Below are 19,353 nucleotides of genomic sequence, written 5' to 3'. Positions count from 1 at the left end.
TTTCTGGTTTGAAGTTATGATGTTTTTGGTTTTGAAAATGGTCAAAAAAATTTTTTTGCTAGAAAGAGCACAAGATTTACCTTAGGATGAGTAATTGTTATCTATGTTGCATTTTCTCACCAATGTGATTTTTATACATAATACACTTTTAAAAAAACATTGTTTAGAAAGTGAGTAGATTCCATATTTGATCACTTAAAATTCTTGGTTATTATTTGTAGGGTTTTATTGGTAGGATGTTCAACCAACCGGTTAAGTCTGGTTTTACTTTTATTTTACAAATCGGTCGATTCGGTTTTACCGGTTTAAGTTTTAAATTTATTAATTTTTTTTTTCAAAATTTTTATCTGCAACATCTTATTATGCTTTCTCTATATTTTTGTTTTGTCTGTGTTATAATATATTAGGTTATAATATATTATATTATTATAATACTATATTATATTTTAAGAGTTAATTTTTTTTTTTAACTAATACTTATATAAATTATATTTAAATTCTTTTTTATACGGATTTAATTTAAAATTTCAAAATAACTAATATATATATATATATATTAGGGGTAAATGAGCTCAAATTTTGATTCGAGTTCGATCAAAATCGAATTCGAGTCGAGTTCATTTTAAATCGAGTTCGAGTCGAGCTCGAGTCAACTCGTTTAAGATTCGAGCTTAAATAAGACTTGCTTGATGTTTCGTTAAGTTTTTTTGAGTCTAATTATATCATTTTTTTTTATTATATTTTACTTTTTAATCAAAATTTGAAATATACCCATTATGAGACTATTTACGGGTCTCCTAAAATCTAATTATCCACCTAACCTTATTTTCTATCTTGTTTTTCAAATTCCAAATCAGTTTTTCAAATTCCAAATCACTCTTTGAACCTTTGAATGATTTGATTGTCTCTAATTTTCTTCTGTTCAAATCTGTATAAAAAAATTGTAGATTTTGATGGATTGAACTTAAGAAAAAAATATATATTACAAATTTTAAATTTTAGAATAAACTTTATATTAATAAAAAATTTTGTTGTTGTTAATTATTATACAAAAACATTATATTTATTTAATATAACATAAAATATACATAAGGGTGAAAAATATTACCGTTATTATAGGTATATTAAAAATATCGTATCGCAATATATCGAGAATATCAATCTTTTTCGGTATATCAAAAAAAGTAAGGTAAGATACCGATATCAAAATTATTAGTACGGTAAATGAGATTTTCAATATTTTGATACATTAAGATATACCAAAAATAATATTTATAAATAAATATATATTATAAAAAATTAAAAATATTTAATATTTAATATAATTACATAAATATAATTTTTAAAAATCAAATCAAAATAAAATATAATATAATATTATTTAATATATTTCATCTCAATGTATTATATTTTATAAGTTATAAAACTATTTTTATTTGTCTATAAAGTGTTTTATTTTTCAAAATAAATCTAATAAAATTTAATATATTTTCAAGTTTATTTTAAATACAATACACGATTTGAATGTATTCTTATTGAAAAAACTCACGACTTCTATTATGTTTTTTTAATATAAGAAATTAATATATAAATATATTTTAAATCGAGCCTTTCGAGCTAAACTCGAACATATGGTTATATGATCGAGCCGAGTTCGAGTTTAATATTAAAAGCTCGATCGAGCTCAAGCCGAGCCAATAAAAAACGAGTCGAGCCGAACTCGAGCTAAGGCTAGTTCGAGTTCGGTTCGTTTACACCCCTAATATAGATTATTAAATTTATTTATAATATATCTAATATATCTCATATTTATAAAATAATTAATTTAAATTATAAAATATAAATATATAATCAAATTATTACCAGTTAAACGAGTAGAAAAATAATTAAATCGAACCGTTTAACTTGTAAAAAGTTGAAATCTTTAAAACCGATTAACCGATAAATGGGTAAAATGAGACCAGTAAGCTATCGGTTTTCCGATTTTTTTCACCACACTAATTATTTGTATGTTTAAATACAATTTATTTTTTTTATAATAAGTTTAATAAATTTTTTTAATCTATTTGAAAATTGTATTTTAAAAATGGTTAAAGTTACTAATGAGGATGTTTATTTATTTTTTATTTTTTTAATATAAGATATTAGTCAGGACACACATCAACTTAAAACATGTGAAAATCGAAGTGTGGTTGATGATTTATTTTATTTGGTATTAAAATATATTATAATCCCACAACATGGTGTATTTTATAAATTGGTTTGATGTAATTAATTTGTAAAATTTCTTTAACAATTTTAAAAAAGAGTTTATACAGGATATATTTTTCTGATTTTATTGACATATATTTTTTTTTTGAATATCTTTGTAAAGCTTCTTGTGTTATTTTTAATTAAAAGGTGAATACTTTTTTCAAATAAATAACCCATGTTTAAAAACAAATGCATATTAAAACAACCAATTAAATTGACTTCTTAATTGAATTAACTAAGCAATTACAAGATAATAAAAGTATATCTACTATGGATTGTTTTAAATTATATCTATAGACATAACTACATATTAACTAAAATTTAAAACTATTAACTTATGTTTTCAAATAATTTGTTCAAAATAATAATAATAATAGTTACTAAAAATGATTCTATCATTAACCCTCTAATACCCAAATTGGAAAACTAGTTTTTAAGGATACAGGGAGTATAGACAAGAGCCTCATTAAATCTTGTTTTTGATTATGTCTAAAACATTACTTAATCTTCCTATCATTAATACAAAACTCATAATCCAATCAATGTTTCTTTTCCCACTTCCCATTTCCCCCCTCTCGCCTCCCACCTTCTCGATCGCCCCTTGGCACCTGTCTCGACTTTCCACCTCTCGATGAGTTTCTTTGAGTCCCACCGCCCATTCCGATTAACTGTCCATCAAGATCACCGTCTCCAATGCTACCGGTGTCTCCTTCAAAGTTTTCTTCATAACTGCTTCCACATTCGTCGGAACGATGATCTCTTGATTGAAGAATGGTGGTGGGAAGTTGAGTGGAGGATAATGTTCGGTTAATAGGTTCGTTTTGAGTTGTTCTTATGTTTGGTTCAATAGTAGTACTACTATTACTACCTCTTCCTACGTTCTCCCTTTCGCGGAACCTGTCTCGATTTCGCCTGCAATCAGAGTTTGACGTATTTAACTTAAGTATCTCATCTGAATGTGGATTCAGATGGTCAGACACAAATTAAAAAATTTATCGATAGTTTCTCATTATCTAGATTACTAGAAAGTGTTTCCAAATGGGTCCCAAAGTTAGTCCAATCGATTATTATTATGGGTTGAGTTCTCAATCAATCAATATAAACCATAATTCTAGAGCTTGTTTTCAGGTTTTCATCAACTAAAACAATAAAATTTAACCCTCATTCTATTTTTTTTTTTTATAAATTTTTTAATTTTAAATAAAAACAAATATTCTAATAATTTAACCCACTTTTTGATCAAACAAGACTTTGAATTCAACCCAATATTTTTTCAAATAACCCAAGATCAAACAAGCTTCTTAATGTTTTTGATTCAAATAATCTGATTTCCATTGTATTAGTTTTTTCATAAATCATAAATATTATTTTCTATACTTTGTTTGTTAATTTAGAATGAGAGAGAAAAGAGCATACCCGCTGTGAGAGGAGTTGGAAAAATCTCGCCTTGTCGATGGTCGAAGTCCAGTTTCTACTTGTTCTAGCTCTCGTTGAAGATCTCTCTATAGAATAAGAGAAAAAGTGAGATTCATCCATAACAAATTGATCCGAGAGATCTAAAAGGTTAACTTTATACATAAAACTAACTATTCGCCAATAGAATGAAGATTATGATCAAGAAGAATATTTGAGCAAAGAAACGCCAAAAACACTCCACACTCCGAAAACATAAATTATTTGTGATGTTTTCACATTTTTCCATCTTATTCGCCATTTTGTATTTTTGTTTCTTTTTAATGAAAAGTTGACATTTTCCAGCAAAAAAAACAATTGTGAAGTTTTCCTTTATGTATGTGTAACAACTGACAATGTCATTCCTTGTATTTATCCGGTTATTTCCCATGGAAATGGGACATTCATATTGAATTGGGAGCGTAATGAAGTTTTTTTTTTAAAAAGAAACAAGAAAGAAAATTGAATAATAGATTTGTGAGATTAGAGAGGCTTTGCCTGTGCTTGCTTTTCTTTCTCAATCTCAAGATTGTGACGAAGCTCTCTTGTTTTAGCTCGCTCAAGTTCCAGCAAATGCTGTCTCTCAATGTCCTTTTCGGTCTCAGCTGCCCTTTCCCTGAGCGTTTCATAATTCAAACATTATTTGGAACTGCAATTCAATATAAGCTATACATAATAATATGATGTTAAAACTAAACCTATCCAATTCCTGAAGGAGATCTGTTTCTCGAAGAGCCATCTCCTCCAAGTACTTTTGACGAGCACTTCTTGCAAGTATCTTGTTCTGTCTTCGAGCTGATATCTCTTCTCTTAGTTTACTCTTCTCTCTGACAAAATAACGCAAACATGGAAAAAAGTAAGCAAGAATTTCTTGTGCCAACTGTAAAAATAGAGCTCAAACAAGGTTTTCTTTTCAAAAAAAAAATTCAGGAAAAAAACCCTACATCAATCAAGCTCTAAAATTATGCAAATGAGTATTTTTTTTATGCGAAATTGAGAGCACGTGTTCCCAACCCTTACGATTTATAAGCTCTATTTAGCACAAAACATTTCATAACAAATGGGGTTAATCTAATCCAATCAAATCCATGGTTAATATGGATTTAGTTCTAACCCAATCCATAGTTTCCCCCATAGTTTTAACTCACCCCTAATGTTTGTGTAAATCGTAATTCATATTAACAAAGGTTTAAGATTTTTTTTATAAAAATCACACATGATAATCCTATTCTAAACTAAGCTAATATTCCGACCACGTGTCCTTGTGTGATAGGATTATTTCAGAAAATCTCTAAATCAAACAAACTCTAAATGTAAGCATGTGGATTAATCCAATCAAATCAATGGTTAATATGGGATTTAGTTCTAATCCCTAATGTTTGCGTGAATCATAATTCATATCAACATTAAATCACACATAATAATCAATAATTCATATCAATATTCCTACCACACGAGATTACAAAAGGTCTTTGGAAGGATGAAACCTGAAATGTAATTATTCTTAAGAAAAAAGGTTGCAGAATACATACATGGAGTGAATTTCATCTTTTATTTTCTGGAGACGATCACTGTCCTTCACATAAGCTGCATGAACAACTGAGAAAAATAAGCAAACGAACCAACTGGAAAATATTGTCAAAGTGTGTGATATTCTTACAGGCGAAAATAGGAAGTCTTTTCAACTCTTTGATCCCAATAGGAGATTCGTGTTGTACTTCCTGATCTGTCTGGAGAAGATCCAATTCCATTTCCGCTTCCTCTAGTTCCTACACAAAGTAATATGAATGGAACTTCAGAAGCAGAGGCGTAGAAGTCAAGAATTCTTTTTTATATATAAATGATATAACTTACCAAAGCTTTTTCATCAGATCTTTTAGAGAATAAATCAAAGTATGATTGCACAGAAGTTAAGTTTCCCAGGACCTGTTGGAACAAAAATGGAAAAAGACAATTGAATATAAAAACTAGACATGAGAAATAAGTCATCATGAATTTTTCTAGCTTCTTCAGAATATTCAATTAAATCCAACACCCCATCAACCTATCAAAAACCCTTATTTTTATTCTTTGAGTTTACTCCATGGAGGATGCTAGAATTAAAATGCTTTCAGTGGAATTCTTTGTACAGTTTTTAAAATATCAAATAAATATTTGGGTCAATCAAATTGCGTTACGTCATTCTCTTTCTCATTCCCTCTTCCAAATTCACTCTCTATCATTTCTTTAAGATTATTTCCAAATAACTCTACATCAAACAACTCCCAAGACATGTTCCGAAACAACATGAGCATTGACATGGTTAAAAACTAAACTTGATTTTTAAGGGGTCCAAGCAAGGAAGCTTTACATTTTTTATCAAGCCAATAGACCCCATTTGGAAACATGTGTATAAAATAATTCTGGATCCAAAAACGTATATGAGATTATGTTTGGAAACTAAACTTAGCCAGAGATATTTAAAAGTTTATTGGTTGTTTCTTGTCTGATTCCGGATACAAAAACAAAAATTACAAGTGTTAGCAAATGGGGTGTGTTGACATGTGTATTTCTCTGTGTGAATTTTCATGAACAAGATCTAGGGACTCTTATAGATGCTAGATCTACGATTCAGCTCTAGAATCAAGATTATCCAGCCAATGCAATTTTTAGTCTCTATGATTTTGTTCAATAGCCAACTTCCTATGGTTACTTTCACACCTTTCCTCCAACCTACCCACCTTATTACTAACCATAATCTGAAGGCTATAATAGATTCATTACAAAAAATTTATTGCATATACAATAGTCAGAAAATTGCCAAATCGCAGAAAAAAGACTGACACAAAACATAAAGCTCAAGCAATAACATTTTACCTGAAGAATTGATTCACGCGTACTCCCAAATTCTTCATTTGGTTCTTTTGCAGAATTTGAACATAGAACTTCTTTCAACACCTTGATGGACAGCAAAAAAATGAAAATTATAAGGTCAGTGAAAGGCAGAGAAACAGAGCATGAGGAAACTATTAACAGATAGAAAAGTTTATAAACTGTGGTCTATAGATATTTAGGCCTTGTTTGATGTGGGTTATTTGAGATTCATTCCGAATAACCCACTATCCAATCAACGGTCTATTCATCCATCAGATCATTCAAATCATAATCAAAATACAAAAAATACACTGTTTTAAAAATAAATAAAATATTCACTCTATCTTTTTACCCAAATAACCTGATTTTTATAACCTATATCAAACAATGTTATTTACAAATTAACCACTAGGTTATTCAAATAACACCAGATCAAACAAGGCCAAATCAAACCATGGATATAACCTGTTTTTTTTATCATTCCCTGCGTTTTTAAAATCTTTTTCAATCATTGTAAGATGTAAACGACCGCTCCTTGCAATCCAATTTATTTTAATGAAAGTTGACCCCTAATCAAAAAAGAAACAAGGCCCTAATCTGGAAAAAAGTTGGTTTCCCTAATATTAAACTAATGCTTACCTCTTTAACATCATCCCCTTCAGATTTCAGTCTGCATAATGCTTGGCACACTTTCCTCTCTGGAATCTTGAGCTCAGCTTCTGTACACGCACATTTAAGAGGGAGGAAAGTGGAGAAAATATCAATATTTAGGAGCATAAAACATTTCTTATTAGATACAAACTCTACCTGTATTCAATGTTCCAAAAGTTTCAATAACTGTCCAAATATTTTCCGGTATAAGAGAAATATATTCCGCTGGGGCGTAAAGACAAATGCAAGCAAGGAGACCTAATGAAAGTCTTGCCAACAGCCCTTCAGACATAGGATGTGCAAATTTTCCGAACCAGGGAAGGACGCAATCAGCTGACACGAGAAAAGATTGCAACTGCCTCTGTTCAGCAAACGGAACAAAGTCAATAAGAAGTGCCAATGCCCGAGTCCTTAACAATTGTGACATATCAGATGATGCGAGCAGAGCCACTTGATCCCATGTACTTCTGACCAATGCTGAAAGAATAGAATCAGAAGTGGGAATATCAGAGTCCAACAGAGATTTAGAAGATAAAAATAGCTTCCCATCATCCGCTTCTTGACCAACGAGTCTTCCCAAATTCTTAAGGGCAATAAAGCATTGCTCAGGCTCAGGATGGCTAAGCAATGAACCGAGCAGAGACGCTAAGGAGACTTCACTTTCATTAACGCTATGGATACCTCTTTCTAATAATGACAACAACCACTTATCAGTCTGCACTCTCCATGAAAATCTTGGTGCGTTATAGGAAAAGTTTTTAATAGCAGACGTTATAGTGCCAAACATATTTCCCAAACATAAAGAACAAGGCACTGTTAGTACACAATTAAGATTCGTTGACGCAACTTCCCAGCAATGGGTTTGCTGCAAAATCAAAACAGTTTCACAAAATCCTTTGAGGGACATTCTCCAGTAGTCAGGAAACCTGTCAACAGCTAAATTGTCACCTATAAATGAAGCTAAACATTTTGAATAAATAAAGCAATGGGCTAGCTCCAGAGTCAGCTTGCAAGCTAATTGGTGATGAAGCATCCAACATCGCTCAATCGTTGGATAGAGCTTCAAAATCAGATTCTCCAAGTCATTTGAAAAGAGCTCTATTTCTTCCACGGATAAAGGAGAAACTCTTTGATCGACGATTTTATCCTCTTCATGCTCAGGCACCACAATCGGACAAGAGCGACAGATATCAATCAGAAAACATGATCGTGATTCTGCAACATTATCAGTCATTACAGGATGATGTACTCTTATTGTGTCAATTAGCAATATTTTGCAACTTTCCATAATAGTCTGAAATGCGCGCAGATAATCATTAAAATAACTTGTTGGCTCAAATATAGCAAAATCCGCCCATTTGATCAAATACTGCAAAATATCTCTTTTACATTGGAATGACAAATCGGGGAAAACAGAACCGAGAACAAAAATCGCCAAGGCTCTGTTATTTTCTTTTTCCAGTGGAGTACCTTTATCCGAGTCATTGTGTCTAAGGTCAATAAATAGCTCATTAAAGCATAAAGACTCAAAATTGCAGCTGCTGTCAGTCAATAGCTTTTCCTCATGGGACACCTTATGTAGAGAATACGATATGATAGGCTTTAACAATCGCAATACAGAATCCAAAAACAAGACATCACAGATTGTGCTTCTACAAAGTGCAACAAGTACCTGTACCACTCTAGGAACCTCAAGCACCATTGCCTCCATATGTTCCATCACCATGGCTTCAAGTATATATAGGATTATAGCTTTGGCATTCCTTCCAGCTAAACCCATAAAGCAGATGGACTTGTTTGGACTTACAGATAAGCCCTTCTCTTTCTGAATAAAGGAACACAAACATAAGTCAGAGAACCAACACAAGAGATCTGGCACAGCAGCAGAGGAAAAAGATCTCAGCTGTAAACTAACAGCCTCCAGGATGCTTTCCTCAAAACCTTCAAACTGTTTTTTCATGTCTGGAATGAAATGACTAATGTCAGGGTATACAACACGAAAAGACAGGTCTAGATGCTGTTGGTTATTCAGCTCAGAAGCTTTCTCAAGGACGTTAGATTCTTTCGCATGCAAATCTCCATTTATTTTCTTATCGTTTTGTTCAACAATGCAATCACCTAGAGCAAGATCATCAGTGTATATAGTCAACAACTTTGTTAACTGTGATAGTTCTGACGCAAGGAAGAGTTTTTCCTTAAGATACAATTTTGCATTACGAGCCACTGCCATCCAACCAAAAAACCTGACCAGGGGAAAGGTAGAAGACGAGAAAGTAGGAATTTTCTGCATCCAAGCTGATGAAGGAATTAAATTTGCAAAACGAAAATTGTTATTGATAGACAATCCAAGCCCCTCATCATTACCACCACTTGCAGCTTTTACCAACCGCTGAAGAAGCATCCACCTGCGACGTAATAGATGCATCTTCTCTGAATTTAACTTCCCCTCCTTTCCTTCCTTCAATTGGTAATAAGAAGTTAACAGTCCATTGAAGTGCCCCGCAGAAATTAATATGATGTCAATTACAAGTTCAGGTGAGCATGATAGCTTGGTTGCTGACTGTAACAAAAACAAAAGACATTGCAAGAGAATTTCATGCATTGATTGTTCTTCCTTTTGCAATCGCTGGACTATAAAACTGCACAGAAGTGACTGATTTTGCCGAACCAAAGTAAGAGCATCCATAGATAAATCATCATGCTGAGACAAACTTATAAACTCCTCATTTTCTTCAGTATAAAGTGGACATGTTTGGTCATCTTCAGCTATTTTCTGATATTTTCCGTCTAATTTGGCAGCTTCAAGAAGAATCTGGAGAACAATTTTGTCCCTTTGGCTTTCAAGATGAGCAACTGTTTCCAAGAGATTCCCGTTTTTCTCCAAGATCCTACCCTGATCTGTAAATTCAAAGTTTCCAGCAATATTTGGTTGACTTCTTTTCATATTCTTGAATTCTTTATTTTCTCTGAAGGATGTCATGAAGAAGGGATTAACATAACATTCAGCAGCCAAGAGCAAAGCATCTATTGCAGCATTATGACTTTCAGAAGTAATTTCGGGCTCCGAGTGCAAATCTAAGGCCAAACGCCGAAATCCAGAAGCCCTCAACTCACAATCTCTAAAGTTCATAAGTTGTATGTGATCAAAATACAGGTTAGACCAATCAAGAGAAAGTGGACTACTCTCCAGCATAAACCCATTCTGAGCTACTTTATCTAAATCCTTTTGAATGTCGTTTTTCTCTGAATCTGCATTTTCATCTTTTGCATCCAAATTTTTATGAGTAGGACTGCCGGTAAGAGAACTTAGTGATATGTTGTTCAGTTCTGATGGGGCAAAAAAGAGAGCGGCATCTTCTATAACATCCATTTTCACAGCAGTTAAAGATATATCTGTCTTTCCATCAGCATCGTCTTGGCTGTTACTCTTAGAAGAGGTGACTGGGAAACGCTCCAACTCAGAACCAGAGTGCTTGCAGCGGTCAATTTCAGATGGTAGCTCCATGTGTGGTTCCAATATTGAGAGCAGTACACTGCATAGGCATTAAATTAATTTGTCTCATGATCAGCAACAAGAATATATATATATATATATAGTTTTTTGGCATAATGCAAATTGGAAATGCTCATGACAAAATCTCACAATGGAGTTAGCACATCGTAAGAATCTTTCAAGTTGTACATGTGTATTGTCTGCGTAAAATATATAAGCAATTTTATTTAAGATTCTTAATGCAGAACTTTCTACCTGTACTTGCTACTTTAATGTGCTCAATTACTATTTTTGAACCATTTCTTGATTAGCAACTATTGTTGGAAATGGTTGCATAATTTCACCCCATTTATATCAAAAGGGACATCTTTCTTAAAAGGAGTATGCATAATTTCACCTTTTAAACATCATTTAACCAAGAAGTCATTTTCAAGTGGTTACCATAAAAAATAAACACATCATTCACAGGGACTATGTAACAGTGGGAATGTGATGGGATAATAGAATGCAAGAGTTGGGAAGGGAATGACCTAAGCCTTTAGATGAGAGACTTGGAGAAATCCTTCATAGCCGGACGTGAGTTTTACACTCTTCATATTCATTTATTTCCTAATGATTCTAACCCTAATCGTACCATTATATACTACTATTAATGGGCCTAACTATTACACTAAATGGCCCATGGCCTTGCAGAATAATAACTCATGACAATGCCTCCCCCTCCACTTCTAGCGTCCACACGAGAACCAGTCATAGCTGCGGCTGCCATCGACTCGAGTTTTCAGGCAGCAGACAATGAACTGAACTTGTAGAGTGAAGAAGCTGATTCACACACAGAGTCACAGATATAACACAAATTTTCTTTTTGCACGGAAATGAAAGATATATTGAATGGCCAAGGATGACCACTCTGATAACAATGTAACAAGTCGAATGAGTGGGATGATAGCAATAAGAGTTGGGAAAGGAATGGCCTGAGACTTTAGATGAGAGACTTGGAGAAATCCTCAATAACCGGACATGAGTTGTACACTCTTCTTATTCTTTCACTTCATAATGATCATAACCCTAATGTTACCCATTATATACTACTCTTAGTGGGCCTAACTATTACATAACATTGCCCATGGCCTTAAAGAGTAGTAACAGATGACAGAATAACACACTGTGGGTGGTCAATTTCCATTACAAAGGTTTAAAGCTGACAGTAGACATGAGAGAGACTAATACTCCTTGTGGAAACATATAGCACATGACACTATCACTGGCAAAAATAAAAGGTTACAAATTTACATTACCTAGGTGCAACTGATCCACGCCTCCATTCATATTCCAGTGAAGGAAGAACAGCAGGCTTCCTCACTGCTCTGTGGATGATCTTGAGTGCAACTTCACAATTGTATTCCTGGAAAACTGAAGATACGTTCCCAAATGGAATAATCTTCTTTAAGGGGGTCAAAGATGGTTCAAGAAATGGCTCTAGCATCTCCACCAGAAAGAGTAACCGGTGTTTGAAATCCTGACATCGATATGAAGACAACTTATATAGAGTGAAAATAAAAATAAAATGAGAAAAAGATGGTAGGATAGGATTTTGAAAAACTAGGTTTTTCATACAAATTTACATATTAAGCAACCATTGTGTCCGATTTATGTTGATAGAGATGCCAAGATTTCTCAAGCAAATCATTACTTTTTCACACCACATTATTTATTTTTTATCCACATTTATTAGAATACCCCTCCATTGTTTTCCAGTAAAAGAGCAAGGGGATTCTTGTCACCTTTTCTTTATAGGTCCTAAATTTAAAAGACAATATTATTTTAACTCAATATTGAAGATTATTATATAATTATTCAAGTAATATGATAATATGACGGTTAAAAAAATAGAATTTTGAAGCAAGTCAAACAACATATTTGTTGCTCAAGTATTTGGCACTGTTTAAAAAAGAAATGGAGACTGGCCTTGCAAAGAAAGCTGCAATCTAAGGAGAAGGCTGTTCAAGAATAGGATGACGTACCCGATATTTTGCAATTATATCATCCATCTGCCCTGATAAAGCCAACACAATGTAATTGAGGGCTGCACGAGCACGTGCCATAGAATGATGAACACCCTAACATGTATGTCAAACAGTAATAAGAGATTCAAACATCTAGCATCAACCATAAACCAGGAGGCAATCCTAGGGCAGTCTTAGATGGATAACAACTGCTACTTTAGAAATGCCAAAATATTACAATAGTAAATGGAGACAATCTGGAAGGTCATATTAAGCATTCCTTTTACATCTATTAATTGTTCTATTCTAAAATTAATAAAAGTGGTGGTGGTCATACATATTTCACTGACCCTCTTCCACTGTGATGCATAGCAAAACATCTTCAATAAATTATTTGTTAAAAACCTATAATAAGGTTTCAGACAATGCACAAGTAGAAAATAAACATTACAAAGAATGTGTGCACAATAGAAGTATGACAACCCCAAAAGATACAACACTTAAACCCATCTTTGAGAGTTATCCATAATTTTAGTGAACAATAATCAGCAGATATAGTGGATATACACATGAAAAAACTCAAAGGCCATGGATATACATATGTAGTTAGATCAGGATTGAATGAGTATGTAACCACAAGAGAGATTTTAATACATATAATAATGAAGTGGCGTCAAACATTGCATTATAAGATAGAAGATTGAAGCGGCACAAAGAGAACTTGAAATTGTAAGAGTAGATTTAGAATATATACTACAGTAAATATGAAGGTGTTCATGTAATCTCCCAACCTTCAAACCATTGGAAGCTTCGTAAAATATTAAACCACTTCAAACTGCATGAAGGTTTTATGTTACCTGAATAACACCTAAAAGATCTTCCAGAAGCTCAACGGCCAAGTCTACCTATTAAAACCAGACAAAAAGTTAGGCTGTATGCCAGACATATTAACAAAATGAAGCAACAAACCGTGAAATAGAAGTATACTTCTTGCTTAGACAATTATCTTCACTAACCTTTGCAATCACTTGAGCTATCCATGGAGCCAGCACGCCAGAACAAAGATCAATGAGAACACAAGCAGCCTTCGCCTGTTAGGACGAAATGAGGCCAAAGCCAGTTGTATACATTAGAAGAAACTGAATTATTCTATTGACTATGACAACAATAATGATGATATGATTATTGTAGTTTATGTAACTACATATCTCAGAAATCTACGACCTGCGGATTTAATTTCATACATATGCCTAATATATTAAGTTTGGCATCCCTGATATGCAAATACCTAATACCACATGTCATGCCTGAAAGCCAGACAATCTATAACAGTCAACAGATAACACAACAGCTACCTGGAGAAGGCCAGTATCACTTACAGTCATATTCAACTCTTACCTGGGTATAAAATAAGAACTTGTACGATAAAATATAAAACAAAATCCACAAAAAGTGTGTGCAACAAATTAAGAAAACGCTTCAGCTTTGCTTCTTACTTGGACAATAAATAGTGTTTCCAGTTTTGCTTATCTGAAAAATGCTTAACAGACAACTGTAACATTTTCCTATTCTAATATGCAGAACAGATTGTAGATGTGAATGACCTTCCTTGTTAGAAGAATGATTAGTAAACAACAAACAGATCATTCAACGATGTAGTAAGAAGATCAAAATAGTTCAAGGGACAAGATACTAGGTAACCAGGTAAAGCAAATGCATTTTGCACCATATTGTAACTAAAGACAGACAGAAAATACCAGTGCCACATAACATCACAATGATATAAATATGGTGGTTTGATTGCCTTCATTCATTCTAAAGACTAGGTATTATTTCCTTTCTTGATTTAACTGGGGGGGGAGAGGGAAACAATTATGATTATAGGAAAAACGGATTATGTACTTCTAAGGGAAAGAGATACTAACATGTGATGGGGAAAATGACGACAAGTAGCCGGCACAAGCATGAAGCAATGGCCGGTAAACAGAAGACGACGTGGTGGCCACAATCTGCATTTACAACAAACACTATTTAAACTCTCATCTTTAATGGGAAACAGACCTAGGGTGCATGGAATCAATCAGGTGAACAACCTGGGATAAAGCATGCTGGACATATGGTTGCTTCCATTGCAAGAACGTTTCATCAACATGATCTTGGGTGCTAAAATTAGGACGAAGTGCTATAATACAATGAAAGCCATATATTAGATAGATTCACCAAAAGAAGTATCTTACTGAACCTCAACATATATTCAAACTCAACTTAAACCATTGTACCAGGAAGTAATGCTTGTAGAAGTGGAAGCACAGACCAGAGGTTAGAAGAGTTATCAGCCAACTTGCTACAGAGAATAGGCTGAAGGACAAAAGGGAGAAATAAGAAGGTTATAAATTGATGGTTTATTTGATCAATTTTACTGTATAAAAATACTGGCAATATAGACTAATTGGTTTTCGATGATTATGAAGAATTTTAAAACAAACCTGTGATGCACAAGCATAGAGAACATGTATCATTGCTTCCTCAACCGCTCCAATGTCTAGAACATTAAGATAGCTGGGATCTAGCCAAATCTCAGGAAGTTGGAATTCATCACCAAGCAAGCTTGAGTAATCAACTATAATTGGAGCATTCGATAGTTCAAACTTAGAAGGCTCATCTGAAGATATGGCCTCTGGAAAACTAGAAGAATCTTCTTGATGCGGTTCGGTGCCTATCAGCTTCAGTAGAAGACCTGCAGCCTGAGAAAGACCAAAAAAGACATTATAACTTGAAAGAGGATAAAGATACTGCAGTACAGAAATGGGAATAACTAAGATTAAAATTTACCATTTTGCAAACAAATCCCAAATGGGGATCTTTATATGCCTTCTTTAATAGTGTGAAGATAGCATCAGGCCGGAAAATGACAGAAGTGGCTAAAGGTGACATACTACGTGATCTCCTTGGCTGGCATTGAATAAGAAAAGAATATAATTAACCTTCCCTCCGTTTTATCCCTTGCCATATTAAATAAGAAAAAATATATATCATGACCAACTGTAGAAAGCCTAGAAGAAGAATCAAGTAGCTACCTCAAAATTTGAGGAAACTGTTAGAGCTGATGAGGGTTGATTAACTTTAGAGGCTTCAGGGTCCACTCCACTTCCTGACAATCTAGCACTTTCCCTGAAGTCATTACAAGAAAAATGATGGCTTAAATGTACCACCTATCTTTATAAGAAGCTGTAACAACTGAGGAAGCTGCAAAATATTCCAAATCAATTATGGAGAGGAGTGAAACCACGCCAGTCAATGAATTAAAAAACTCCTATAAAGAAATTTGATTTACAACCAATAAATTTTATATAGAGATAGGAATCTATGTGAATGCATATCATCTTCATATTCTATTAACAAGTGCAAAATTCTCGGGGGGCTGAAAGCACTAAAGGAAAAGTATAAATTCTTTTCACCTGTGTCACCAACCTTTCCTTGACTAAATGAAGAATTGGATAAAATTGAGTAGAAAGCATGGCAAGAAAGCAAAAAGTAGTATCAAAAGAATCCTGGAAGCTGTTAAGATCTGTCTGCAAAAGTAAATGGATTCATAAACCAGTAAAGTGTCGTAGAAAATAAATACAAAACATAGTTAAATTTGGTTTCTTAGAGGTACCTCAAGCTGGGGAAGAAACACCGCCAAGCGTTGTGTCATGTCTTGAAGCAACTGTATTTTCACTTGCATCAGTACACGGGTAGATATAAAGTAAATTCTTTACATATAACATCAGTTACAGAATAGCCCACCTGAAGATGTTTATCATGCGAGTCCTGTTTGTGAGATATAATTTTCGGCAATAGGTGATTAAAAACTGGTTGAAACTCAGGTTCAAGACCCGGAACTGAAATACCGATCAACTGCAACGTGATGATAGCGCAACATCTTAAAAACTCCACTTCAAAATACAAATGGTAAAACTCTGCCAATTTAAAACATACGAGGACACCCTCCTACTTTTTTTTTAGAAAAGCATCTATTGCCATATAGAAATGATTGGGGGAGGGAATTTGGGGGGGGGAATTTGGGTGAGGGAATGACGTGACGATATCTAATTGGCTGAAAAAATAAAATAATTTCTCTCTCTTTCCTCACACTTTTTCCTTTTTGCAACTAATGAGGTGATATCACATCAATCCCTCCCTCATTCCCTCCTCCAAATTCCCTCCCTCTATCACTTATAACAGATGAATGATTGTCATAGACCATTTTATAATACGTATCAAACTCATTACCAACACATTTTGGTCCTAGAAAAACGAATTCTTTAATCAATGTCGATGCAATGCTTATATCAACTGCAGGACTGCCAAAAGCAAATAAATATAGCAAAATGCAGTTGCTCCAGAGCCTGAAGCACCAAAAGAAATCACAAAATTACCTGGATAAAGAAAACAGCTATTGGATTTCCCCGCAAACAAGATATTCGTACATAGCGGCATGGAGTATAGTTCATTGGATATGACATGTCTCTCCGAGGTGCTTCACATCGTGGGCGAACTTTTACAAATGTCTCTGGCTGGAAAACAGTAGTCGGTAAGACAGATGAAGTGGTATACTCCAAGGTCATGAGACTCATAACATCTCTAAAAGAATGTAGGCAACATATTCGCAAAACATTGGTCGTACACAAATAAAATAAAGTTTGCCCAACCGTCTAGTCTGATACAAGGGGTGTGGGTGATACAGTGGGTGTACACAACTATGCATTTTTATAGAAACATGTATCAACTTGATTCTTTTCTAAGTCAAGCAGATGTTGATAATATTAAAGGTTTCACTTATGCTTAGGTTAAGAATGGGTATAACCAACAATTTCTCATATTGGAAGCTCCAAGGGAAAAAAATGTGGGAAGAAAAATCCTTCTGAAATAAAGAACAGTGCGATTAGCTTCTGTTAGACACAAGAAAAATTTAATAACTAAAAGACAGAAACCTATTTATATTCTGCGTAGATTAGGAAAAGATGCAAGTAACGATAGGCCTGGAGAGGAAACAGTGTGTATTAGAACATAAGCACGGTAACAATGTTTCTTTCTCAATTGCTTTCTAAAGTTTGAATGTGTCGTTGGAAAAAAAAGTAGGTTTACATAGGAAATCTAGCCAATTATACTCTGAGCACGCTTTTTTCAGAACCTTCAAGTATCTTAATTGAGCATATTTGGAAGCAACAATTCAAGTTACGACGAGTCATCTTTTCCCATTTCTGGCACTTCTATGTTCTAATATGTACAAGTCTTAAATTTACCAAAACAAAAAGAGAATAAATCAAGTAACGACCTGCAATTGAGTATTAATGTTGACAAACGAAAGAACTTAGGGTCGAGTCAGACTTAAAAAATGCATGTCCCAACTTCTGATTGGGCCGTATATCTAAGCCCGTAAAGGAAATCAAATACCCTAAGCTATAATTGGGAGTATATTCAATGTGGAAATAGTAATCAAATATTAACTGTTAACTTAATGTTAAATTAGTTATTAGATAATGTTATCTTAATGTTAACCGTGGTAAGAAACTACTACAAAGGTCAAAATAACATTACACAAAACTATTTTTACGTTGGCGAAACTTCTATACTGCAGAAATTACTCTTTCAAAAACTAGAGAGCAGTTTATTTATAATGTAACTTCTAATCTTCATTTTAGGGGAAATATTATCCTTATAAGGGGATAACAACTATTACTTTAACAGCTTCATCTTTCAAGTAATAACAAATTCAGCTTCCCAACCTTATACCGCAAGCCAGCTGCAACTTCCCACTCCAAAACAGACTTATTATGGATTCTAATCAGCGACAACAGGCAAGGTTCCTGCAATCAAGAAAACGAAGCACGTCTATATCGAAAGAAATATACTGATTAAAAGGACCAAATAATACTGTAACAACGTGAAAGCAATCACCAAACTAAAAAGAAGATTGTTCATGGAAACTTTCTTAAACCTTTCAACGGATATCATCAATTTAATTTTGACATCTTTGAACTATCAATTGTGAGAAAACTCAATTTACAAGCCAAAAGGATGCTGTAAAGATTACAACCAGTAAGAAGCAGTAAGAACAACGCAACATTCATTTCAAATGAGCTCTAACTAACTTCATCTTCCATACCTATTCCTATGCTTCAAGTTCAATTATCATAATAAAGATCAAATTCATGCTAGACAATTAATCGCATGAAGTTCAAGTAACAGGAAAGAGAAACATACATCAAGTTCCAAGAGGATCCACTCCTTGGTATTAGTACCGGTAGACCAATGGTTCTTCAAGTCGGCGTCGAGGATATGCGTTGCTTTCTGAGACGGCGATTCTCGAGAAACTCCTTTGACTTTGAATGACAGAGGCTTCACCCTAGGCTCTAACTCCATTTCCATTTCTCTGTAAGATTGTAACAATCTTTCACCTATATGTATGTATATTTGTACTTGTATATATACCTCTTCTGCTTACAAAAATCACTGGAAGTGATGAGGATTTCCTCTTCTTCTTCACGATTCAACTGTAATTCCGATATCAACTTTTAGCTGATACGATTCTGGAATTCGGATCTCTGAATTGAAGAAGAAGAAGAAATGTGAAAGACTAGTATTGAAGATTATGGACTG

The 19,353-nt window shown here is 33.7% G+C and overlaps 1 protein-coding gene across 2 annotated transcripts; it reads right to left on the bottom strand.

Annotated features, from left to right (window-relative positions):
• Nucleotides 1-2,675: 2,675 nt before the first annotated feature.
• On the bottom strand, nt 2,676-19,353 carry LOC124941396. Of its 2 annotated transcripts, XM_047481708.1 has the most exons (27): nt 19,199-19,353; nt 18,958-19,126; nt 18,480-18,560; nt 17,130-17,267; nt 16,498-16,608; nt 16,367-16,417; nt 16,180-16,280; nt 15,786-15,879; nt 15,541-15,660; nt 15,195-15,452; nt 14,988-15,066; nt 14,802-14,890; nt 14,634-14,717; nt 13,725-13,799; nt 13,566-13,613; nt 12,727-12,822; nt 12,001-12,221; nt 7,366-10,742; nt 7,198-7,277; nt 6,562-6,642; nt 5,560-5,631; nt 5,366-5,474; nt 5,238-5,292; nt 4,404-4,532; nt 4,204-4,321; nt 3,670-3,755; nt 2,676-3,165 (listed from the first exon to the last, which is right to left on the bottom strand). In XM_047481708.1, exons 2-27 carry the CDS (start codon nt 19,120-19,122, stop codon nt 2,793-2,795), a joined length of 6,291 nt encoding a protein of 2,096 aa, XP_047337664.1. In that variant the 5' UTR covers nt 19,123-19,126; nt 19,199-19,353; the 3' UTR covers nt 2,676-2,792. The 2 variants fall into 2 exon arrangements, with proteins under 2 accessions (XP_047337664.1, XP_047337665.1); XM_047481709.1 differs by lacking the exons at nt 16,367-16,417; nt 16,498-16,608; nt 17,130-17,267; ... (1 more) ...; nt 18,958-19,126; nt 19,199-19,353 and having other exon boundaries at nt 16,167-16,189.

The sequence above is a fragment of the Impatiens glandulifera genome, chromosome 6 (genome assembly GCF_907164915.1).
Source record: "Impatiens glandulifera chromosome 6, dImpGla2.1, whole genome shotgun sequence".
NCBI lineage: Eukaryota > Viridiplantae > Streptophyta > Magnoliopsida > Ericales > Balsaminaceae > Impatiens > Impatiens glandulifera.
This window is presented reverse-complemented; position numbering and strand designations above follow the sequence as displayed.

Bases quoted from the DNA above. Each gene is read 5' to 3' on its own strand.
- LOC124941396 (XM_047481708.1), bottom strand. From the start codon at position 19,122: ATGGAAATGGAGTTAGAGCCTAGGGTGAAGCCTCTGTCATTCAAAGTC. The intron at 12,222-12,726 runs GTACGTCATCCT...TATCGATGTCAG, and splicing joins ATATAATTGCAAAATATCGG to GATTTCAAACACCGGTTACT. The intron at 6,643-7,197 runs GTAAGCATTAGT...CTGTCCATCAAG, and splicing joins AAGGGGATGATGTTAAAGAG to GTGTTGAAAGAAGTTCTATG.